The following is a 26,136-nucleotide window of genomic DNA, read 5'->3' on the forward strand; positions in this document are numbered from 1 at the left end:
GGCTGGGAGGGTGCTGGATATCTGCAGCCCCAAAAGGGTGCTGCCTCAGCGACTCTGTGGCTCCCGCCTGTCCCAGAAGCTGTCTGCCTCTGTGGTCCTCACTCTCACCTCTGCAGACTAAGTTCAGTGGAGTCCCGGAGCCAAGATGGCACTCCCTGCAGGGCAGATCACTGTCCTCCGGCTGCGGCCTTCTAATTTTCTTGCTTCTTTATTTAAATGCTTATTTTCTCTCTAGCATTCATGATATATGTCCAAAAAAATCTTTCAACTTGTTTAAGATTTCCTTTAAGGTTCAAAAGTCATCTAATCTACTACCACAGGTCAAATCAACTGGGCTGCTTACCATCATCCAATCCTTAATTAACAACCAGTTTCCTTTTACAGACAAACTGTTATTGCCTACCCCAGATACACAATTAACATGATATTTTCTTCCTCAGCCATCTAGAGCAGACCGTGATGTGCTCCTAAACAAACCATTGCAGGCTTAATGTTTGCTATCCACCCTATGCAGACATACCCTGCTGGGGTTCTGCTCCTCTGTTACAATTATTCTACAGGCCTATCTCCACACGATGCTTGCTGCCACAGATCCAACTGAGACAGTGCCATCTCCTGAGCTCTATAGACAACAAAGTTGCCTTCCTCCAAAAACCTCATCTGACTGAAGACTCACGAAACAGGAGCTGAGAGCCAGGGACATGCACTGAACCCCACAGAAGACAGACTTGGGATCTTCCAGCTACAGATAAACTCTCTTGCCAAAGCCAAATGGCTGCTAAATTTGGGGGGGGGGGAGTTACATGATAGTAAGGAAAACACAATGCCTATCTAGATCAAATTGCACTACCCATAGAACAATTAATTGATTGTATAACCTCTAACCCTCCCATCCTTTACCCTTAACTCTCCTTACTACTCTGGCTTAGTTGTGCTGCTCCTCTAGCCTATACGTTTTCTTCTGATACTTCTGACAGGCAGCATAGGACCAGAGAGGATAAATAACAAGGAGCACTCAGGGGGAGACACAAGGACCTCTCTGGCAAGGGGACATAAAGTTTCATGGGTGTACTGGGAATGGGTAGGGATAGAAACAAGGAGGGTTTTCTTTTTTCCGTTCTAAGTACATAGGCACGTAAACATTCTATAGTCCAGTTTTGTTACAAAAGGTTCATTAATGGTAATAACACTAACTGTGGTTATACACTAAGATAAGAAAGATAAGAATGGGGAAAAGTTAATTAATCAGGTTCCAAGAAAACAAACAGCACTTATCCCCTGGGGTTTCAGTTGTACTCACTCCCTAATCAGACAAAATTATTATTATTATTATTATTATTATTATTATTATTATTATTATTATTATTGGTTTTTTGAGACAGTGTTTCTCTGTGTAGCCTTGGCTGTCCTGGAACTCACTTTGTAGACCAGGCTGGCCTCAAAGTCAGAAATTTGCCTGCCTCTGCCTTCCAAGTGCTGGGATTAAAGGTATATGCCACCACACCCAGCGACAACTTTTTTAAAATTATGTTTTTGGTTTTTTTTTTTTTTTTAATTAAGATATAATGGCGAAGAATGGTGCACATGACTTTAAACCCAGTAAAGTGGAAGTGAATGCAAGCAGATCTTGGTGAGTTTTTTGAAGCCAATCTTGTCTATAGTAAGTTCCAAAACAGCTTGAGCTTCAGAGTGAGACCCTGTCTCAAATCATTACAGAAACTCAATTAAAGTTTAATTATATCACTCCCACACTTCCTTGTTCTCTCCCTAGTATTTCCAAAGCCCAAGCCTAGCACACTTTCTTATTGACTTCTTTTTACACAAACACACATACACAGAGGTATGCACACATAAGCACACAAACACACACAGACACATATATGCATACATATATGAATATAACATTATTGAAAGTGCTGGACAGAAGCCTGAGTGAGTGAATCCCTAACCCTAATCCTAGCCCTAGCCCTAGCCCTAGCTCTAACGATAGCTCTAACTGTAAATTGTTGGCATGAGTATAGCCATGTCAAAGATGCCCATATCCTAGTTCCATGGGAGACTTACAGGGATAGAGGCACTTTCTGAATGATAGCTGCACTTTCTATACTAGAAAGAATGGAAAGTACGTGCAAAGAGTAGAAACTTCACCTTTCTCCCTTTCTTGCATGCTAAGCTTGAGGTTGCAAGTGTACAGAGAGGAAAGAATGCACTTTCTACCCCAGTGCTGCACATAATTAACACACTGAAGGTCAGCCTTGTGGCAGTAGGAGGTAGTGCTACATCTGAGGGCATACACTCCATCTACCCAGCTTTTCAATACACGTGTCCATGCACTGTTCTCTATTTTCTAGCTGCCTGGGTCAGTTTTTCAAATACAAGCCAAGCAGGTCTCAGTACAACCTGCTGATTCCATTCTGTGTATGTGTCTTGTTTCTTTATGTTGAAGGGCAATTTTATACCTGTATGGCTGCATCTAATTGGAAACATTTAAAAATATGTGGTTGAAATCTGTATGATCATGTTAACTATATGAGAATGCTAATGAGGAAAAAGCCAAGCATCACTAAAATGAGGAAAGTTAAAAAAAATATGCATGGAATCTTACAATGTAACATTCCAAAAACATATTTTCCAGATAGCTTTTGTGTCCCACAAATCTCAGAGTCATATTCCATACAATTTAGGATTATCAATGAATGAAGGAGCTAATTGTATCTTCTGTGACATTTGCTTTCACTCACCTGTTTAGTTCATGTAATAAGAAGTTTTTATTTCTTAGTTCTTCTAGATAGAATCGCTTATACTTTTCCAGTTCTTTTTTGCTGAACTCTTTGGAGATTTTCACACTGGAGACTTTAGACTTCAGGCTTTTGATTAAGTTTCCCATCTCTGTTATTACTGTAGTGTTGTTATTCCACGTGTCCTGATTTTCTTGAGCAGCTGTCTCCGTCTACAGAAAATTGAAATTTATACTTAGAGAACATTTAATTCCAAGAATTGTAGTCAAGAATTCTAGTGTATTTGATATGTTTCCTTTCACATTTGATTCCTTCCGTAACGAGGGAATGATTCTGACAGCATTTTTAGGTGAAAAAAAAATACGTCACTGTTTGAAATATTTACCACCCCTGTAAGCAGCATTAAATTTACATTGTAAAAACTAATCAATCATTTATGTAGTACTGAGCCCTCACCTTGGCTGGCACCTTGCTAGGAATACACACTACACCCTAGCTACATTATCACTCTCATCCAGTTCTTCCAACAGAATTAGTTAATTCAAAGAGAAGTGGGTAATTGCTCAGTGAGTCAGATTTCTCCACAGGGAGTGTCAAACCCATGCACATCCTGGCAGCTAAGGGTTAGAGTTGGGGTCATGCCCCGCCATCCCATCGGTGTTCGCAGGAGGGTCCTCTGTATTAAGGGTGGGTTTCTTGGCTCATTGACCCAATGCTGAGCCTCAGGTAGTTGTATCCCTGTGGTAGATTTATTGCCAGCCTGGTTGTACATGTTTCCCTATAGTCAAAATACATAATACGTTTCCAGAAAATTGGACAATCTGCAATGCCAAAAGGGTATGCATCTACATTACCAATTGTATACAATAAGGCTTTAGTTAAAATTAAATGTAAAATAATTCTAAATGGATGCATGTAGCTAAGAGACAATGGTGGCAAAAGTAACAAGGAAAGGATCAAGTGTAGGAATTATGAGATAGACCTGATTAAAACACATTGTATGCATGCACACAATTATTAAACAGTAAAATCTATATCCAGTGAGACATTTCATAAATTAAAAAAAAAAGTATTCTGACATTTTATTGCCGGAGAAGGGTATTAATGTGAAACTGACTTACAAAATTGGAACTCTGTGCCAGGATTTTGTGCGGGTTTTGCACACATCTCTGCAGATGTTCAATTTCCTCCTTCTGTTTCTTCACTGTTGCTATTAGTGAGGCAATTTCTAGTTCCAATCTGAAAGGCATATTTTAAAAATATATTCGCTCATATACCAAATTTGAAGGTCACATTATTGGTACATTTTATGTTGTAGTTACCATGTGTTACGTTTCACTGTGACATTTTCAGAGATATATTTTATGCTGTGTTCTTATTCAACCATTCAACAACCATCTCCTGCCCTTCCCCTCTCCCTGCATTCTTCCTCCTACTTCCTTGAATCATCTATCTATCATCTATCTCTTCTTACTTTCAATTAGAACTCATTATTTACTTTCACAGTCTTTCCTACCTCTAACTCTCTCACACACAAACATGCCAAACACAGTATATTTTTGTATACACATAACTGTTTAAATTAAATATGTTAAATGCAAATAATACACTAATTCTATCATTCATGGGGCCTTAAAAGAATGAGCAAGATGTACATGAATAATCACGTATTTTTTTCTTTTCTTTTTGTTAGTAATTATTTGGAAAATAATATTCCCCGTGCATGGAAAGCCATGATACACTTGTGAGTTACTTCCCAAACTGTGTGCTGTATATTTCAAGAAACATATAACAATTTTCTCAATGTTTTCCACATTTATCAACACTTGAATAATTCTCATATTACATATTTGCTACATAAGCATTCTGATTCAAAGTTTACATTTGTATGTGATCTTCCATCTTCTGTGCATGTTCTTTTTCTTTTTGTAGCTAAATGAAAGATAAAAATAGTTTTAGTAATGTTTTGATACACATTGAATCATTGTATATTTATGTACTGAATCTTTCATAAGACCACAAGCAGAACCTTTTATATGCACTGCTTTGATGTTACTACTGTGGGCTTAATTTAGTTGTTGCAACAGGATTCTCACAGCCTACAGAGAAGGATGTAACATTACCCCATCCTTCATAAAACATGAACTGATGCTGCTATAGGGCTGAAATACATCACATTTCTATTTCCAGTTTTGCTTTATCAAATATTGAAGCTGATATAAACAAAAGGGGAAGGTCCTTGTGGTCCTTGCAATTTTGGGTTTACAAAGATCATAGAGTGATTTTAATATAAAAACTTTCTTTCTATCTATCTATCTATCTATCTATCTATCTATCTATCTATCAGATAAAAGCTATGCTAGAAATAGTAAACACTGAAATAACATTGTATATGCATGCTTCTTTGTGTGTGTGTGTGCGTGTATGTGTGAGTGTGTGTGTGTGTGTGTGTGTGTGTGTGTGTGTGTAAGATCACAGTTGCACCTGAAGACAACCTGCAGTATTCTTTAGGCACTGTTGGTATGTTTGGTTTTTGTTTTGTTTTGTTTTCTTTTCTTTTCTTTTGATGCTAAGTATGGACCTCAACAAATAGGATAGGCTGGTCTGAGGTGAACCCTAAGGAACCATCCATCTCTGTATCCCAAGCGCTGTGACAAGTAGCATACACAATCATGCCTATTTTTAGATAGGTTCAAGGGAATGGACAGTTTTTCTGCTTGCTTTGCAAACACTTTGCCTACTGTGCTTGTCTTCCTAGCCCCTGACATGAGATATTTTAGTTATAATCATACACTTTATTGAAGGGTGAGCAACAGGTTGGGGCAGTTTCAGCACAGATGCCCAAATGTGAATGTTTGGGCATTAGTCTCAGCTTAGAACTACATGATGTTTGTTCTGAAACATGTTAACATCCCTAAATCTTTGTTTTTTTTTCCAATCAGTAAAATTTAATGATAACATTTAATGCTCTCCAACACTGGGAAGGTGAACTATGTAATGCTGGAGCCTACTGGCCTGGAGAGGGTAGAGACAGGTGCACAGAATAAAGTCTGAGGGTCTCTGGATAGTCTAGCTCTCTAACTATACTGAAACAGCAAGGATAACTTCTGACAAGTCCTAAAAACTTCCTGCTCTTTCTGAGGGTAAAATGCTGCTGATTTAGGCAATTGACACCTGTAGCCTAACATTGGGGGATTAAGTAATGTGGTCTTTGTTCTATCTCAGCAGGAACTGCTTGGCTCTAACTTTAAGCCTGCTGGTCAGAAGTCAAAGTTGTAAAGTTTCCTATGAAAGCTATCTAAGCAAAAGGGGGAAAGAATAAATGGGAAAAAGAAGGAAACAATATCTCCTTCTCATCTCTTTGTCCTCAGTACCAACACATCTTTCAGAATACATGATTACATGTTAAAAATTTCATCACAAGTTCAACACATAAAATCAAATCATAAATTGAAATAGAAGTTTACAACAGAGAATGTTTCCATGCATATCCATTAGGAGTAATTATTTGGCTAAACATGCATCACCTGTCACAGCTCCACAGGTTCATTGAAAATTAAAAACCATAATTAAGTTATTAGTGACATTTTGTATAGAAAAAAACAGTCAATATTTTATCTTCTGTCCCAACACCTATAATAAATCATTAATTTCCTTTTTATGACCTTCGGTTAATGGTTTTACAACCTCTTGGAATGTGCTCTGAGTAGGAGAAAGTCTGGTTACTATCTAAGAGCAATGAACTGGTGACACGTGGTGGACTGATAGAGTTCTCATTGCAATTTTGACTATCAGTAAAGGACTTAATAGCAGATCCACTATAAAAGAGCTTAATAATCACTGATACAATTTCAGGAATTCTTATAGGATCATCATTAACATTTTAATCATCTATTTGTCTATATAGCATCACTGCAAGATAGTACATCTTTGTAGATCAAAAGGGGTGGGCTAATATCTTGTGATTGTTATATATGTTTAATATATATAAATATATTATATGTAATATAATATATTAATAAATATATAATATATTAAATATATAATATATGTGTATATATGCATATGTATAGCAGAAATATTTCCTAAAATTAATTCTCTTGGGCCTTGCCTATAAAACAAATCTGTTGCAGACTATAATTCAAAGCAGATCATCTCAGGAAGATCACCTGCTAGTTATTAGCTCATCCTATGATGATTCCTGACAAAGTAATACACATATTTTTATATTCATGTGACAGAGTGCTACATATATTTGATATAACACTCATATTACTAACACAGTTTATTTCACAATAGAATTAGACCTTTTTGGAAGACAACACAGCAGTTAACCAAGTCTTCTAAGTAGATTCGTTTTCATACCATTGGAATAGTGACTCAGGATACAACTCCAGGAGTTCATGCAACTTAGACTAGTTCCACTAGATAAAGTTAACTTCATCCCATTATTTTAAACTACATGTATCATATCCTAGAGAGCTAGGTATTAACTATCAAAAACAATACTTTCCTGAAAAACTGTATGCTTCTTGTGAGGGCCACCCACTTATTTCAAAATTTTTGGTGTTAAATATTTGAGTTCCTTATAAGTTCAATGTACTATCCTGCTGTCATATGTTTAGTTCACATATTCTACTATTACATAGGATGTCCCTGCATTCTGCGCATTCACGTAAACTCCATTGTAAAACCACACACCAAACACCTATTAGACAATACACTTTTAAAAGGTAATTTTAAATTAAATATTATAATTTATAACAAAATAAAATCTGGTCCCAATTCCAAGTAAAACAATCCTTTGTTAAATAACAATGATTTGGTAAAAAGCAGAATGCACATACAATGACCTTATCATTATATTACATAGCATTCTAATTCTAATGTGGTTCATTTACCAAGGTTATATATGCATATGCTAATGAAGTTTGCACAATGATATTACTGAAAATGTAAACATTTCTCATATCTCTTAACTGTTATGAAATGAAGTATAATTAAATCAAAGGGATGTTTAAATATTACTGTACTAAAGTCAAAATGATATTTTTATTAAAAATTAAACTACCTGCTTCAACTCCACATCTTTTGTCTTTGGACATATTTCAAGCTCTTGTGTCCCTGTAACTTGTCTGTTATATTGTTCTCCTTTTCTCTGAATTATCTCTTCTTTTTCTCTCAGTTCCTCCACAACCTCATTATAAGCACAAATTATATTTCTTTTTTTCTCCACTTGTTCTTTTATGATTGATCTGTAGTAAATAAGCTAACATTAGAATCACTTTTCTCAGAAAGTAAAATGTCCATTTTGTGAATTGACTTCTCATACATTGCTTATAACACTTCCAAAAATTTGTACCCTCAGTTTTCACTTCCATTCCATGTTCTAACATTTATAAATAAGGTAAACAATATCTATGAGTATGCCTTTTGTATATCTATTTTATATTTTTACTTTGTTGTTTTATATTTTATGAACAACTTAAGAATCCTAGTTAGAGAATTAAAACAGCAGTAGTAACCACAATATAAAGATTCGTATGCTCTTTAAAGAATAGGACCTCAATTAGTATTACCTACGTGTTGGATAAATGTGAACAAACTATTTTCCAGTCAATAACTATTTTTCTTCTAATTTGATATAGTTTAATTGGTATTTGAACCATCCCTTGAGTATGGCTAAATGTACAGTGATGCCTACTACTGTAAGGTATTGGTTTGATACAAAGTTTAACACAAATGCATATTAATTTTTATAACTTGTCAGCAGATTAAAATAATCACTTGTGATGGCCTGAATAAGAATGGCCCCCATAAGCTCATTAGTCAACAAGAAATGGAGCTATTTGAGGATTAGAAGCCTTAGGAGATGTGATCTTGTTGCTATAGGTATGGCTTTGTTGGGGGAAGCTTGCTATAGTGTATAGACTTTGTGGTTTTAAAAGTTCATGCCAAGCCCAGCCTCAGGTTCTTCTTGCAGACCAGGATGTAAAGGTCTTAGATACTGCTTTATCATCTGTCTGTGTGCCACTGTGCTCCTGGCTATCATGTTCAAACCCATGATGATAGTGGACTAAGCCTCTGAAATTGTAAGCAAGCCCCAAATTAAATGTTTCCTTTTATAGGGGTTGTTCTGCCATAGTGTCTTTTCACTGACTAACACACAGCTTTATAATCTGTTCTATGAGTGATCATGAATTTTCTTGAAAACAATTTAGAAATATCCATCCAAGAAGTTTTAAGTTTGTAAAATTTTCAGCATATTTCTATACATCCATTATAGACAATTAGAAATAGAGAAAATTATCTCAATGATGTTTATTACAGAATTACTTGTAATGTATAACAAAATGCATCATAAAATTCTACTTGTTAAATACAGATATTTCGATGTGGTAGGAAATATTCACATTGCAGTGGGATTATGAATGGCATATATTGTTCTCTATGTATGAGAAAGATGTATTTCAGGTAATAATGATTTTGTAATGGTTTTATTATATCTAGCAATTTCTTCTTTCTCTCAAACATAAGAATATCTGTCTCACTTGCAAAGTGTCAGAAGTAAACTAAGAAATCACCAAAACCCCATTCCAATCTTTAATATAAATGGAGTAAGAGTTTCTATGAGGCACTAAAGTACTATACCTCAGAGTACAGATTTTTTCATTCTTTCTTACAATTTTTTTCTCTAACTGTGAGTTCTCTTCTTTTATTTCAGATAATTCATTTTCCACTTTAGTTTTTTCTGTGAGTATTTGAACATTGACTTCTTTAAGCTCTAATAACTCTTTATATGAATCAAAGGCAGGTGTACTTTTTAAGGGGCTACCAAGATCTGCATCAAGGAGGAAACACAGAAATAAATATATAAGCACATTCTATAGTAAAGCAGAATGCTTCATACTAAGTTCTGAAGAAAGAACAGACTAGCTCTCCAATATTACTCAATGTAAAGTATAGTAGATAGGATAGACATTTCCATTAGAATTTCTAATAAATATAAGAGAGTTTTACTATCAACTAATAGAATTAATTTGTACCATACACTGGAAGTATTCCTAGAGAAAAATAAAGCTGAATACAGAATCAAAAGATAAGCAGGAAGTACCTCATAAAAAGTAAGATGAATCCAGGCCTATTCAGAGAATGTGCTGAAGTTTGAACAATCTATTTCTATCTATGGTACAGAAATAGGGACCATTCAAGGTCACGAAACAAACAAAATGAAAATGAAGAGCATGCAAGGTGCTTCCTGTATGTAGTCTCAGCATGCAAGAAGGTAAGGCAGAAATACTCTAAGTTTGTAGTCACCTGGAGTTACATGGCAAGACTCTGTCACAAAAAAACAACTCTGAGGTTGTGGTTGAAATCCCCAATACTTTTACAGAATTAGATTCCCCACCAAACAGTCTCTCAGGCTCCACAGGGTACCGTGATGACTGGGCAACAGCATTTTAAAAATACAGAGGAAAAACCCAGGAATTTACGAAGGGATCCCTCAAATATTTAGCACAGTAATGACCACAAATATGCTAGATAATACCTGAGTCTGAGTGGGAAACACCTGAAAAGTTTATATGGAGCTACAAGCAATGTTCACATAATGCCAGGAAGCATGCTAGATAATACCTGAGTCTGAGTGGGAAACACCTGAAAAGTTTATATGGAGCTACAAGCAATGTTCACATAATGGCAGGAAGCACGCCTATTGCTTGGGCTGGAAGAGCTCATAATTCACAGTATGCTGGGAAGATCTTATATAGCTATGCAAGAGAATGGGGAACAATAAAAGAAACTTGAATTGTTAGTTATAGCCTTGACCAGGTACAGACCACATGATATACCATTACTACAATCAAGAGTACAGTTGTACTCTTGCTGTACTTTCTGAAGAATCGAACATGTTCTACAGGGAAGTTATCTGCAAACACCAGTGAAATCTGTGGTCACCAGATTGCATAACAGAACTTCATTAAAATCTCACTCTAGTAATGTCTCAGGTAGTGAGACTCTATGGGTGTAGCTTCTAACTAGGAAATAATCTCATAGTAAGCCCCCCCACACACACCTGATCCTTTGGCTCTTATACTATTTCTGTTCCCTCTTCCTCAATGTTCCCTGTACCTTAGATGTGGGAATTATTTTACAGATGTATCCTTTGGGACTGAGTTCTGAAACTTTGCATTCTGATTGGTTGTGGTTCTCTATCTGTTGAAAGGAGAAGTTTCTATGTTGAGGAATAGGGACTATTATTACCCATGCATATAAAAACAAATATTTAGGATGTAGTTAGGGATTATGTTAATTTAGTAAATTGGATGTCATAGAGTATCCTCCATAGGATGTGAGAAACTTACTTCTTTTTCTTTGCAGTTGGTTCTAATATAGGACAACAGACAGTATAAGGAAACAATTGCAGGTAATGTGTTGCAGTGGTTTGAATATGCTGAGCCCATGGGAGGTAGCACTATTGGGAGATGTGGTCTTATTGGAGAAAATGTGTCACTGTGCAGGTAGGCTTTGAGGTCCTATGTTCAAACTCCACTAATGCATTGGGGAAGCCCTTCCTGACTGCTTTTGCATTAAAGTTTGGAGCTAATATGAAAGAATGGACTATCCAGAGACTACCCCATCCAGGAATCCATCCCATAATCAGCCACCAAACCAGACACTATTACATATTCCAGCAAGATTTCACTGAAAGAACACTGATATAGTTGACTCATGTGAGACTATGCCAGTGCCTGGCAAATAGAGAAGTGGATGCTTATAGTCATCTATTGGATGGAACAGAGGGCTCCCAATGGAGGAGCTAGAGAAAGTACCCAAGGAGCTAAAGGGGTCTGCAACCTTATAGGTGGAACAACAATATGAACTAATCAGTACCCCCAGAGCTCATGTCTCTAGCTGAATATGTAGCAGAAGATGGCCTAGTCGACCATCATTGGGAAGAGAAGCCCCTAGGTCTTGCAAACTTTATATGCCCTAGTACAGGGGAACACCAGGGCCAAGAAGTGGGAGTGGGTGGGTAGTGGAGCAGGGCGGGGGGAGGGTAAAGGAAACTTTCAGGATAGCATTTGAAATGTAAATAAAGTGTCTAATAAAAAAAAAAAGATGTAGAACTTTTGGCTCTTTCTCCAGCAACATGTCTGCCTGGACTCTGCCATGATGAAAATGGACTGAAATTCTGAAATTGTTTACCAGCTTCAGGTAAATGCTGTTCTTTATAAAAGTTGCTTTGGTCATGGAGTCTCTTCACAGCTATGAAACCCTCACTATGATGTGTATATTCACTATATTTATGTGAAGATTAAATGTGTGAAACACATACATCAAGGCCAGTAAACGTGTAAACTTTGAAATACAAAAATAATATTTTACTAAACTACAAAAATTGAAAAGCCCTATCACAAGAGTTATATATAAAACAGTACCTGGATCAAAGATATAAGATAAAGTTAGAGGAGTGAGATATTTCACATTCTAGAACTTTAAGTGACATCTCATTTTTAAACAAGAGAGAGACATGATCAAACTCCAATTTTTTGGAAATATATAGAAATATGACGAAGGTTTCATCAGGTTGGGTAGCAAGGAAAAGGTTTCTAGCTTTACTGCTACAGTCTATATGGAGATAACAGTAACATGACCTCATAAGTGTGAAGGCACAGAGTAAAATCAAAGTCAGCAAGAAGGATGCAGTGGCCATGACTGCAGCATTTTGGCCAAGAGTGTATAGCACTCTTTGTTTTAGTTAAGTCAAAGAAAATTCTGATATAAACAGGATAACAACTCATCGGGGTTCCATTGGCAGTGTCAAGCATGTGTGCTTAAATACTGCAGTTCATAAATGATCTTGTAGTCATGTGGTGTTATCCTATGCCACTTAATTAAAATAAGGTGTTCTCACTTGGCAACTCACATTCTGCTGAGCACGATTCAGTTACTGGAGTCAAGGCATGAGGATCATGTCTGTCTTTTACTGGCTTTAGGACATAAAAGACAAACAATACTAAGTACAAAAGTAGTAATTCACCCGTTCATATAAACAGAACAAAAAATATCCTTAAATATAACTATCTTCCAAGATATTTTATTAGTAGTTACCTTCTTAAACATTCAAAGAAAACATCTTTATGCAATAAGAGTGTGTATTTTTCTTTTTATTCAGTCTTTTATTTGCTAGGCATATTCTTTATCTGTATCTTTGGCTTGTCTAGAACTTACAAATTCGTTCAGGCTAGTCAAGATCTCATGGCAGGCCTCCAGCCTCTGTCTCCTGAATGCTCCTGAATGAAATTCCATGTGAGTGTCATTACACCTAGCATTTTAATGTTGCCTTTTTAAACATTTTTACCATATATTTTATAATACAGTGTTGTCTTTTATAAAACATATTGAATACTTTTTATACAATACCTGATTTCTTTCTGTAGATGTTGTCTTTTTGATCCTACAAATAGAAAAACACATTTTCACATAACATCAATCAAAAGAGATACAACAGTATTAAACTTCACCCTGGCACCTGCACTTTACATTCTGGTCCACAACTCTGCCTGCATTCTAAGGCCTATAGGTACCAGGAAAAACCAGGTAAAAACCTGCCCCAAGCACTTGCCAGTCAAGTTCCCTTAAAATATACCCCAAAGCCTTAAATTGCACCCTATTGCAACCAAAATTAATAAAAAATGTGTAGGAGGACAGTTCATACTCATCAAAGGAAAACTACACCAAGATGATGTCCCAATTCTGAACATCTATGCCCCAAATTCAAGGACACCTACATTTGTAAAAGAAACATTACTAAAGCTTAAATCACTTATTGAACCCCACATAATAATACTGGGAGACTTCAATACCTGGCTCTTACTAATGGACAGAGCTTCCAGACAGAAACTAAACCGAGAAGTAATAGAGCATACTCAAGAAAGTTCATACTAAGTACCTCCTTCCATAAAGAAATTAGAGAGAACTCATAGTAGTGACTTACTAACACAAATGAAAGCTCTAGAACAAAAGGAAGCCAACACACCCAGAAGGAGCAGATGGCAGGAAAAGTATCAAAATCAGGCATGACATTAAAAAAAAAAAGAAGAAGAAAGAAAGAAAGAAAGAAAGAAAGAAAGAAAGAAAGAAAGAAAGAAAAAGAAATAACGACAATACAAAGACTGCACTCCAGAAGACCCACAAGCAGCTGAAAGAGTCAGATGCAGATATTTGCACCCAAACAATGGTCAGAAGCTGCTGACCCCTGTGGTTCAATTAGAGAAGACTGAAAGAAGATGAGGAGGGGAATGATCCTGTGGGAGGAGCAAGAGTCTCAATTAACCTGGATCCCTGAGATCTCACAAACACTGGACTACCAACCAGGCAGCATATATTAGTTGATATGAGGCCCCAAACACATATACAGAAGAGGATTACTGGGTCTGGGTCCAGACAGAGAAGATGCACCTTACACTCAAGAGAATAGAGGCCCCAGGGAATTTAGATCTCTGGTTGGGTGGGGGGTAGGGACTTCCACTTGGAGACAGGGGTAGGGAGGAGGTATGGGATGTGGATCAGTCTGAGGGTAGATGGGGAGAGGAATAAATCTGGATTGTAAAAGAAAAATTTATTAATTAAATAAAGAAAAAAAGAGGGAAAAAGATCAAAAAAAACAAAGATTTGGTGGTTTGAGAAAATCAACATGATAGACTAAATAGAAAGTATAAAAAGAATATTCAAATTAACAAAATCAGAAATGAATAGAGGGTATAACAAAAGATACCAAGGAAATCCACAGAATCATTAGGTCTTACTTCAAAAACCTATACTACCAAAATTAGAAAATCTAAACAAAATGGATGATTTCTTCAATAGATCCCACTTATGAAAGCTAAATCAAAATCAACTAAAGTCTAGACCTATAACCTTGAAGGAAATAGAATCAGCCATTAAACTGATGTTTTTAGGGCAGAATTCTACCAGAGTTTCCAAGATTTCCTTCTTGTTTACATAGACTATTACTCTGCTAGAGGGTTTGCAAAGACCCTCATACTTTTGATTTGCATTACCTAGTTGTAAGGGATGATGATTATTCTTGAGATATTTTTTAATCATACTTTTGTTTGAGTGTTCTCTACTTAGATTTAAGCCCTGATTGATTTTTAAAAATTTTGATTCTTTCTTTTTTATGTCTTTTATATTTTCTGGATACTATTCAAATCTCTTCCAAGTGTACACCTGTCAAAGATTGTTTTTTATTGTGACCTTCTTTACCAAGCTGATGGTTTCTTTAGCTGTGCAAAGGCTTTTAAATTTTATAAAGTTAGATTTTGGTCTTCATACTTAGGCAAATGCAGTGCTATTCAGACAGGTTTTTCCTAGAACTACATCATGGATAGTAACACCAATGTTTTGTTTTGGTTTGGTTTGTTTTGGTTTGTTTTGGTTTGGTTTCTAGCAGTTTCAGCATTTAGCTTTCACATGTATGTCTTTGATCCACTTGGAGCTTTTTGTTTTGTTTCGTTTAATTTTGTTTTTGTTTTTTGTATGTGTGCCTGAAAACTGAGAGATATGGATTGAATTTTATTCTTCTGCACTTGGACATCCAGGTTTCTCAGCGTCATTTGTTGAAGATTACTTTTTCCTGCTTATGTTTTTGTTATTTTTGTCAAATACTAATAGCCTAAAGTTACCTGGGTCTTCAGTTTTATTGTTCCTGTGATAGTAACATATTAGTTTTATTGCAACAGATTAGCTTTGTAATATGCCTTAAAATCTGCAATGGTAATTCCTCCAGAACTATTCTTTTTGTTCTAGATTTTGAATATATGGGGCGTTTTGTGGTTCCATATGAATTTTAGATTATTATTTGTGAAAAATGAGACAGGGATTTTGATTTGGATTGGATTAATTCTGCAAATAACTTTTGGTAAAACGGATCATTTTTGTACTATTAATTCTAACACTTCATGACCATAGTGTGACTGTTTTCTAGTGTCATTCTTGTCTCTTCTTTGAAGGTTTAAAATTTGTTATTATAGAAGCCTTTTACCTCCTTGATTGGGTTTATTCTAAATGTCATTCAACAGGTGGATGGATAATGAAATTTTAGTATAAATCAATAAAGCACTATTTATCCTTAAAGTCAAATAAGATTTGCATTTAAATAGATGGACCTGAAAAAAGTTAGATTCAGTGAAATAAACCAGACAAATCCCACATATTCTTTCTCATCTATGGTTCCTAGCTATAAATACTAAGATGTAAGAATAAACATGGTGTAACCACAAAAACAAATAAAATATAATAGGGCAATAGGAGGGGGAGAGAATCAAGGAGAATACTAGAGAGTGGACATTATATGAGTTTGAAAATGGTGAGGGGCGCCATTGTGAAAATGGAAAGATGCCAATACTTACAGGGAAGGAGGGACTGGAATAAATATCCCAAAGGTTGTCTAATTAAGTTACATATTTTAAAGGAAGTGAAGCCACTTTGGGCTGACAATTCCCTTTACAGGAACCACAACTTAACCAAAACCTGAGTAGTAGGCATGAGACACCCTCCTTTCATAAGGTTGGTCTGGATAGTCCAAGTGAATCCAAACTCAATATATGTTATTGAAGTAGTTCTTAGTTGCCTCACAAGGATTAAGTGTAGGCATGTATTGCAGAAGACATCTTACACTTAGGACAGAGGATCCAGACCACTTGAGCTGAATCTGACATGAAAACTCCTCTCTTGTGGTATAACTTTCATGGCTTCTAAAATTAGTATGCAAGCTCCCAAAGGATGGAACAATTTAAAATTCCACCTAACTACAACACAACAAATACCAGAATTTTAAGACATGCATATGTGTGCAATGAGTGGCATTCACATCTTGCTAGAAAAAAAACCAGCCATTTGTGGTTTAACTTTCATGTTTCCTGAAGATAGGACACAAGCTCCCAAAGAACAGAAGTCATTAAACAGCCCCAGCCACCTACAACACCTATGAACCATGGCAAATAACCACCATTTCAAGATAAGTGTGCAACAAGTGCCATTCACATGTTGCTATAAACAACAGTCATCTGCGATCTTATTTTTATGGTTCCTGAATATAGGATGCAAGAACCCAAATGATGGAAAGCCTTAAACAACACCTATCAACCATGACAAATACCACTATTTCAAGATATGCATAAATGTGCAATAAGTGCCATTCACATGTCAGTATTAACCAACAGCTATTTTACTAGATTTAAAATATATTCTACAGGAGAGAAATCATATCTGTTCCTAGAAATCTAGCCAGTTTTCTGGGACTAGTTAGGTCATAGAACTTAGAAAACCAAATACTGCTGCCACTTAACCTAGGCCAGCACAATTCCTTACAACATTCTATGTTATCCCTAACCCCCAGATAAGTTTAGCTACCACTCCTCATCAAAGAAACTTCTCATTACAAAATGAGTCCATCACAGAAAAGCAACTAGACACAATATATGCATCAATAGTTTTAATGGAGACCAACTTCGGTGGACACATCTACATCATAGTTCCTCTAGCTGTGGCTCAGAAAATAACTTGGGAGAGAGAAAATCAATTTTAAGAGCCAAAATACTAGGATTATGCTATCAAACTGTCTCTTCTAGAAATGTCTTTCATAAATCAGAGTGGAATGCTGGAAATATCATTGGATATTAATGTGGATAGGGAAAAATTCCCGTGCCTCACACTTACACCAAAAAACCCAACCAACCAACAACAACAGCAACAAAAACACCTAGACAACTAATTACTATTGGGAGGACAAGAATTAGCTTCTACCAAAGATAAGTAAGCCTCCTTTTTGTTGTCCAATGCTGGGTAGTCAGACCTGAAATCACATATATACAAAAAGCAAAAGCAGAATAAGCAAATCCAACACACACACACACACACACACACACACACACACACACACACACAAATAATAACCAAATAAAAAGGGACCATCATCTTATGAGTGCTCAGGATATGGCAGGGAAGCTTTAGGTAGGATATCTGAATGGGCCCAGAGGGAGGAAAAGACGTAGGGAGAGTCATTAGATTCTTCTTCAACTAGATATATGAAACATGAAATACTTCATGATATGAAACTAACTTTTAACCAAGATTGTTTTATCAAGAAAAATGATTTTCAAATCTACAGTTAATAGGATATTTCAAAACTAATATACAACAGTTCATTATCACTAGTGCCAACACAGCAGAAGATAGTTAAATAAATACTCTACATGGAGGAAAGAGAGAGTCCCAATTATGGAACACAGGAAAGAATGAATTTCATGGGATCAGTATCTAAATAAAGAGTTGGGAACAAATCCACAGTGTCCAAACAAAAGGAATCAGCACAGTTCTTGCTACTGACTGAAGACAGTGAAGGAAACCACTGATAATGCAACACACCAGAAAATGATGCAATGAGACTGCAGTCATCAGTAAACAGGAGGATCCAAATAATGAGCCTCAAACGCTGGTAAAGATACCTAGACTGGCTTAGTGCATTATCAAAAGTGTATACAATTATCTGAGGACTCCAACAAATAGACCTTACTGGTAAAGGAACTCATGGACCAAGATTTAAAAGGACGGATATCTATATGCCAACTGCATAGATACCAAGGAGAGTAGGCACAACACTCTGATATCTGACAGTAAACTCCAAAGCATAATCAGGGCACTGAACATCAACAGATAACATACAACAGAAACATTTATTGACATCATTTTCCCTGGATACAATCCTCAAAGCAACATCAAGGCTAATTTATGGGTTTCAATTATCAATACATAATCAATGGAAAGAACAGATGAATCTAACAACTAATAGCTCTGTTAATTAGGGAACAGAATTCCATTCTAGCAAGCAACTTCTTTTTGTAATTCTCCAAATGTTGTAGTATTAGAACAAAATTTTCTTGAAATATGCTATTAAAGTGGATGTTCCTAGCACATTTTAATTGTGTAATAATGAGCCCACTATATATTGACACTTATGTTTAAATGTTCATGTACTATATTTTTATATGGATATAATAATTTTCTTATTGATGAATATTTTAAGTACAACTCTATAACTTGATGTTGCTTAAATAAATATCCTTGTTTTGTGTACATGTACCTACTTATATAATCAAAGTCGGTATATTAAATATTTTTCAATTAAATTTGATAAGCATCACATTGTCAACTTTTCTACTAAGACTAACATACATAATATATATTAGCATCATGTATGTGCTTGTGTTTAAGAGTAATGTTTTTCTATTATAAAATAACCCATTTCCCAAAATTAAATTGTTTAAACTAAAAAGTAATATTTTTGAAATATGTCTATCACTGCTACTAAATCATGATTCAATATTGATATACACACTAGTTTGTAAATAATTTTTCCTTAAATCTGACAGCTTTTCTTATTATCTTTTAAACAAAATGAATCAATATTAGTTGGAAACAATTGTACCTAATTTTATTATTTATGTTTAAATATTTTGTTATGGTGGTTGGTTGTTGGTTGGTTGGTTGGTTTTTGGCTGTCCATTCAAGATTATACCCTAGATAAACCACATTTATTAGTTATGCAAATTCTCAGAGATTAAAATTTATTTAAAGGTGGACATAATACCTAGTATCAAATCTTTCTGGTCTTACCTAACATCATGCTCCTCTGCTTCCTCAGTAGGATATTGCTGCTTTCCCTCCTCCACATACTTTCTTTGTAGACTGAGTCTTCCTTTTGTATCAGCAGCACCACCAGCAGCAACAGCAACAGCAATGGGTGCAGCAGTAGGAATGTCAGAAGAAACTACAGTGGTCGTAGCATCTGTGGGAACAGCAACAGCAACAGCAACAGCAGCAGCTGCAGCTGCAGCAGCGGCTACAGCAGGTGAAGCTGCAGCATGAGTAGCAACTGCAGCAGCCGCCGCAGTAGCAGCAGCAACAGAAGAAGGGGCTGCAGCTAACGCTGGAGCAGCAGGATGAACACAAGGAGTGACAGCAGCAGCAGCAACAGACGCCACAAGAGCAGCAGCCGCTGCAGGACCAGTAGCAGCAGTAACAGCAGCAACAGCAGCAGCAGCAGGAGCAACAGTTGGAGCATCCAAACCAGCTCTGGCAGTGACAGCAACAGCAACCACCGTAGCAACAGAAGCAGCAGAAACAGCAGTGAGAGAAGCAGCAGCCACCGAAGTCACTGCAACAGCAGCAGCTGCAGCAGCAGCAGCAGCAGCAACCACAGCAGGAGCAGCATCTGGGGCACTGGCGGCAGTTGCAGCAGGAACAGCAGCAGCAGTGGCAGCAGTCGCAGCAGCAACAGGTATAGCAGAACTGTCAAGTGCAGCCCCAGGAGAAACATCAACAAGAGCATCAACAGCTGCAGTGGCAGAAGCAACCGCAGCAGCAGCAGGATCCACAGCAGCGACAACTGCAGCTACAGCAGCAGAAGCAGCAGCAGCAGCAGCGGCAGGAGCCGCTGCAGCAACAACAGTTGATGCAACGATAGCAGCAACAACAGAAGCAGTAGAAACATCATGAGCAGTGGCAGCTAATGCACAGCCACAGAATTGAGCTGCATCTTCTGTTTCGTTGCTTGTCCGTTTCTTCAGGGTTGCTTCAACCTTTAATGAGAGTCAAATACTAAGGGTATCATTTCTTTTTCATTATAAAGAGCCCCATCCCAGCAGTCTTTTTGACTTGACTGTTGAATTTTATGAATTTGCTTCATAAAATCCTTTAGTGCTCAGTTTCCCAAAAGATAGAATGGAAAGTATGGCAGGTTGTGTTTCATTTATTTTTTTATTTTTTTTATTTTTAAAGATTTATTTATTTATTATATGTAAGTACACTGTAGCTGTCTTCAGACACTCCAGAAGAGGGCGCCAGATCTCGTTATGGATGGTTGTGAGCCACCATGTGGTTGCTGGGATTTGAACTCTGGACCTTCGGAAGAGCAGTCGGGTGCTCTTACGCACTGAGCCATCTCACCAGCCCATTTATTTATTTATTTCATTTATTTCTGAGTGAAAATATTTTAGTTTTAATTGCTGTATAGGACTCTCCTCCTTTTGAGCTTTCCCTGACATGAAAGGGAGAACTCAGTGTGTGCTTTGGTAACTAAATTTCTAACTCCTGTATAAGTGATATAATAGATACACTGTGCTAGAGATGTTTAACATTAAAAGCTACATTTAGAGTTGTGACACCTGATTCTTCTAAAACAAAGGAGGGTCTGCTCTTTCAGTATTAGAGTATTTTCCCCACAGAGCCTTTTATGATCCTTTCTTTGGTACTTGGATCCCATAGTAACCCAAAACCAAAGGTGCTCACAAAGATAAAGCCAGGTGTGCCCCAACAAATGGAACAGAGTGAAACTTAAGAGGTCTAAGTATGGTAACTTGGCAATTACAATAATTTCCAAATTTCACAGGCATGCACTATAACATTTGATGCCTAGAAGAAATATTATAACCTATGTTAGTTTCACAATACATCTATAAAATTCACCAAATTATCCAATTTAATTAGACAGTGTAACTGACAAAGCAATTTGATGTTCGTTGAGAAAGTTGGGGAGCTGAATGCAATTCTACTTTTAAAACACCTCTGGATTTTCTTTTTCCCCTGTCAATTCTACATACATTACAATTTAGCTTTCTGTTTTGGAGTTCTACCTCGAACTTTTACCCAAAACTTTAATATGTTAATGTGATGAAACCATGTGTACCAGAATTTACAAATAAAACCATACAGAAGAAATGGCTGATTTAGGGGTAGGAATAAAAAGGGTATAGAAGTATAAATACTTGTCTTAAATATATGTGAAATTATGTTACAACTGTAAGTGATAACCTTGCTTGGGCTTTCTGGCCTACAACAGATTGGGCCACCTTCAGCCTCTTCTGCCTGAGAGGAAGGCTAAGGGCAGGCGAGGCCAAGGTGGCGTTCACCTCAAAGCACAGTTTCAACATCCTATTAAGGCCGCTGTGGTGCTAACAAAGAATTATAAGATAAATTCATATAGTTTGGGATAACTATAACAAAAATTTTATCTTAAGAACCTGACTGTTTGTTCCTTGTTCCAAACAGCAATTAATTTGGTTATTACAGAATATTAATAATTGACCTATTGCATACCATCATTTTAAATAATAAAAGATAAGTTAAAATTGCCTTTATGTATGCTTCTGTATCTTCTATAAATTCATGCATGCATACATCCCATTTACTGTGTTTAAAAATAGCCCTTCTATGGGAGAAAAGTACATGTGAATTGGATCACATGCTTATTCTTTTGAGTTTCCTCCTGCTTCAGCACAGATAATTAAATTGTGTGCTGTAGTGTTTTAAAATGTTCAATAATCAAGCTTTAATTTGTATATTAATAGTCAATATTCTATCTCAGAGCTTACAATTGCTTAAAATTGCTCATCCCTCAGATACTATAAATTCTCAAATTTCAATGGTTTATACATACATAACTCATAAGAAAAATGCTGTTCTTTTAAGACTATTTTTGGACAGTTAAGAATTTGTCCTGGTTTGCCTGGACAAGACCCCTTAAGCCAATGCCATGCTTGATTTATATCTCAGGCAGATTACAGGCCTTACATAAGAATAATCTTGTTCTTTATTTAATCAAAACAGTAATGGCTTAAGATAGTAATTTGGTAATTTTAGAGAAGATGCATATCAAATTGTGAAAGGGTTGTTCTTGGTGTCCTCAGATTCTAACTGTTTCCACATAATGGTGTTAATTCTTGAGGATCTATACTTAATCAATTGCTGCAAATGAATGCTCTTATTTCTGATTAATAAATTATGCATATATGACTATTAATAACTTTTCAAGCTTTCTAGTTACAACCGCTCTTCAAGAGAAACTGAAAGTGTAATTAGTCACTGCTCATGTTATATTAAAACTGACTATAACAGTCAAGTATTTGTCAGCAAATTAATAATTCTCTAAGACAAGGTACTAAACTATAGCTTCTTAAAAAACAAAGAAGGGGAAGAATTATATCCTCATGCACATTATTTAAATCATATTTTTATTTTAAGAATTTTGAAATTTGGATGTCAAAGAACTTAACAAATGCCTTATAGTATCTTAAAACTAGACATAATCAAGCCTAGGTGAGATGAAAAGGATCTACTTATTGGCATATGGCTTGATCCTGAACCTTATTAGGAAAAGGAAAAGCATAGGTTCTCTCAGCAGAATGCTGCAAAAGCATGACAACTGTCAGAAGGATTCGTGTGACAAGCTGACCTGTGAGTTCGCTGAGTGCCCTGATGGTGGTGACAAGAAAGCTGAATTGGGTATATGTTTTGACTCACCTTTGCTTGCCTCTGTCCCAGTTTGGACAAGCTAAGGTACCTTGCTTCAAGCTTTTAATTTTATGGGACATAGAACATTAAAGACTGTGGAATCTGATTTGGAAAGATTAGCCATAAGAAAGAGTTATAATAATGCTTCTCTTTCCTTCAATGTGACCAGTTATCTCGGACTGGTCTAGTAATAATTCCAATATTAGATATTCCTATTGAAGATAGCTAAAAATCTTAATTACCTAGCAAAGTTAATTTGGAGCACAGCCTCCACTTCCAGAGAATCTCTGGCCTTTCTGCTAGTTCTCAAAGCCAGCTCCCCCACATAGGGAGGCCAGAGCCTGAGCTTGATCATTGCTAATTTGCAACTGAATAAAGTACCTGGGCTTCTACAAAGAAGCTTTTATACTGTTGCTTTTCACTTTCCCACCTTTGTTTCTCAAACAGGTCAGCCACAGCTGTTCAGCCTGACTCCAGCAGGTATACAGCCTTGCCTCCAACAGCGCAGGTGGCAGTTATTAATCTTCACCAAGAAGCATCCTAAGTATATATTGTGGCTTTGGTCTGAATTGGGAATAAGGTGTGCTATGAGGGCTAGTTAGTCAATAACGTGCAACCAGATTTCGGAGCCATATCAATCTAAGGCAGAGGTACATGCCAAAAGGCCGTGGCTGTTGATAATACACCACAGAGCCATGTTTGTGCAAAATAAACACAAACAAGCTGCATGTATTGCTCCTTGATGGATAAGAATGGCTAGGGAAAATCTGAGATCCTAAGACAGGCACGGCCATCAGCCACCATAACTCCCAGGCAGGACTATGGAGCATAAATAAATTTTATGCCTCGGTCCAGCTATTTTTATTATATAATCGTGGAGGAATTATAGCCTCACTCAGCCCTGAAGCAGGCTGATCCAGACTTTGACCTTGCTGCCACTAAGAAGGAGATTACCTAGGGTGGAGTCTTCCAACCTAGATGGCTCTTTTGTTCTGTCACCTGCCACTGCTCTCTCCAAGACACTGCTACCCACTGAGAAGCCCTTGAGATATTCTGGAGGAACATCCTATCCTGTGTCTCCTACAGGCTGGCTCCAGACACCAAGAATGGACTGGCAGGGGATGGGCTTTCCCCCTCATAAACACACTCTCAACTGGCAAACCTTGAACAGAATAGCATGTCTTGGTTTTCATTATTTCTCGACCCGCCTAGTTTCCCTCTTCTCTTTCAGCTCTGGTTGCCTCCCAGGCTCGAACCTGGACATGAGAGCCGCAGGCCAGCCCCAACAATTTGGCACAGAAGTTTAATGAGGTAAAGCAACAACAAATGGATTTGATTGGCTGCAGATATTTCTTGCAATTCACAAACATAAATATATTTTATATCCTCCTTCAATCATTTCTTTTGACACACAATATTCTCATTGGATTTCTTTATTTTAAATTGGTTATTTTATTTATTTACATTCCAAATGTTATCCTCTTCCTGGTCTCCCCTCCACAAACTCCCCATCCCATCCTCTCTCACTGCTGCCTCTATGAGAGTGTTCTCCCACCCACACACCCACTTCTGCCTCACCACTCTAGCATCCAGCCTCCATAGGACTAAGAGTTTCCACTCCCATTGATGCCAAGTAATGCAATCCTTTGCTACATATGCAGCTGGAGCCATGGGTCCCTCCATGTGTACTCTTTGGTTGCTGGGAGCACTGAGGGGTCTGGTTAACTGATATTGTTGTTCTTCCTATGGGGCTGGAAACCCCTTCAGCTCCTCAGTCCTTCCCCTAACTATTCCACAGGGGTCCCTGTGCTCAGTTCAATGGTTGCCTGCAAGCATCTGCATCTACTTTGGTCAGGCACTGGCAGAGCCTCTCAGGGGACAGCTATACTTGGCTCCTGTAAGCCACTAGAAGGTCCTAAATTTCAAGGAAACAAAATATTCCCAGGAAACCTATACATTGATTCCCAGGAAAACAATGTATAGGTTAGTATTTGATCTTTAACAAAGAAGCCAAAACTATATAGTGGGGGGAGGGGAAGAAAAAAAAAGAAAGAAAGGAAGGAAGGAAGGAAGGAAGGGAAGGAAGGAGCACCTTCAACAAATGGTGCTGGTCTAACAGGCAGTCTGCATGTAGAAGAATGCAAATTGATCCATTCTTATCTCTTTGTCCAAAGCTCAAGTCTAAGTGGATTAAGGAACTCCACATAAAACCAGATACACTGAATCTAATAGAAGAGAAAGTGGGCAAGAGCCTCAAACACATTGGCACAGGAGATATTTTCCTGAACAGAACAGCATGGCTCAGGCCCTAAGATCAACAGTTGACAAATGGTAACCCATGAAACTGAAAAGCTTCTGTAAGGCAAAGGACACTGTCAATAGGACAAAACATCAACCCACAGATTGTAAAAAGATCTTTACCATCCTTATATTTGATAGAGGGTTATTATTCAAAATATACAAAGAAATCAAGAAGTTATACTCTAGAGAACCAAATAACCCTATTTACAAATGGGGTACAGAGTTAAACAGTATTCTCAGTAGAGGATTGGCCAAGAAGAACTTAAAAGAAAAGTTTGATGTCATTAGTGATCAGGGAAATGGAAATCAAAACGACTCCGAGATTCCACCTTACACCAATCAGAATGTCTAAGATAAAAAAACAAGTGACTTTACATGCTGTCCAGGTTGTAGAGAAAGAGGAACACTTCTCCATTGCTTGGGGGAATTGTAAACTGGTACAATCACTATGGAAATCAATCTCGTGGGTCCTCGGAAAATTAGAAAGAGTTCTATTTGAAGACCCAACTATACCACTCTTGGGCATATATCCCAAAACTACTTTACTCTTCCACAAGGACATGTGCTCCACTATCTTAGTAGCAGCTTTATTAATGATAGCCAGAAGCTGGAAACAACATAGATGTCCCTCAACTGAAGAATGGATAAAGAAAATGTAGTTCATTTACATAATGGAATAATATTCAGATATTAAAAATGAGGACATTATAAACTTTGCATGCAAATGGATAGAACTAGAAAA

The 26,136-nt window shown here is 36.9% G+C and overlaps 1 protein-coding gene across 1 annotated transcript in view; it reads right to left on the bottom strand.

Moving 5' to 3' along the window:
- Window positions 1-26,136, bottom strand: part of LOC110306817 — an 85,015-nt gene that overhangs the window by 19,230 nt on the left and 39,649 nt on the right. Inside the window, exons 25-32 of the mRNA XM_021178941.1 lie at window positions 19,419-20,383; window positions 13,164-13,197; window positions 12,667-12,730; window positions 9,390-9,579; window positions 7,810-7,993; window positions 4,621-4,670; window positions 3,860-3,977; window positions 2,742-2,950 (exon numbers count right to left, since the gene is read on the bottom strand). Coding sequence (XP_021034600.1) covers window positions 2,742-2,950; window positions 3,860-3,977; window positions 4,621-4,670; window positions 7,810-7,993; window positions 9,390-9,579; window positions 12,667-12,730; window positions 13,164-13,197; window positions 19,419-20,383 — 1,814 coding nt within the window. The remainder of the gene's footprint in view (window positions 1-2,741; window positions 2,951-3,859; window positions 3,978-4,620; window positions 4,671-7,809; window positions 7,994-9,389; window positions 9,580-12,666; window positions 12,731-13,163; window positions 13,198-19,418; window positions 20,384-26,136) is intronic.

Source organism: Mus caroli, chromosome 2 (assembly GCF_900094665.2).
Source record: "Mus caroli chromosome 2, CAROLI_EIJ_v1.1, whole genome shotgun sequence".
NCBI lineage: Eukaryota > Metazoa > Chordata > Mammalia > Rodentia > Muridae > Mus > Mus caroli.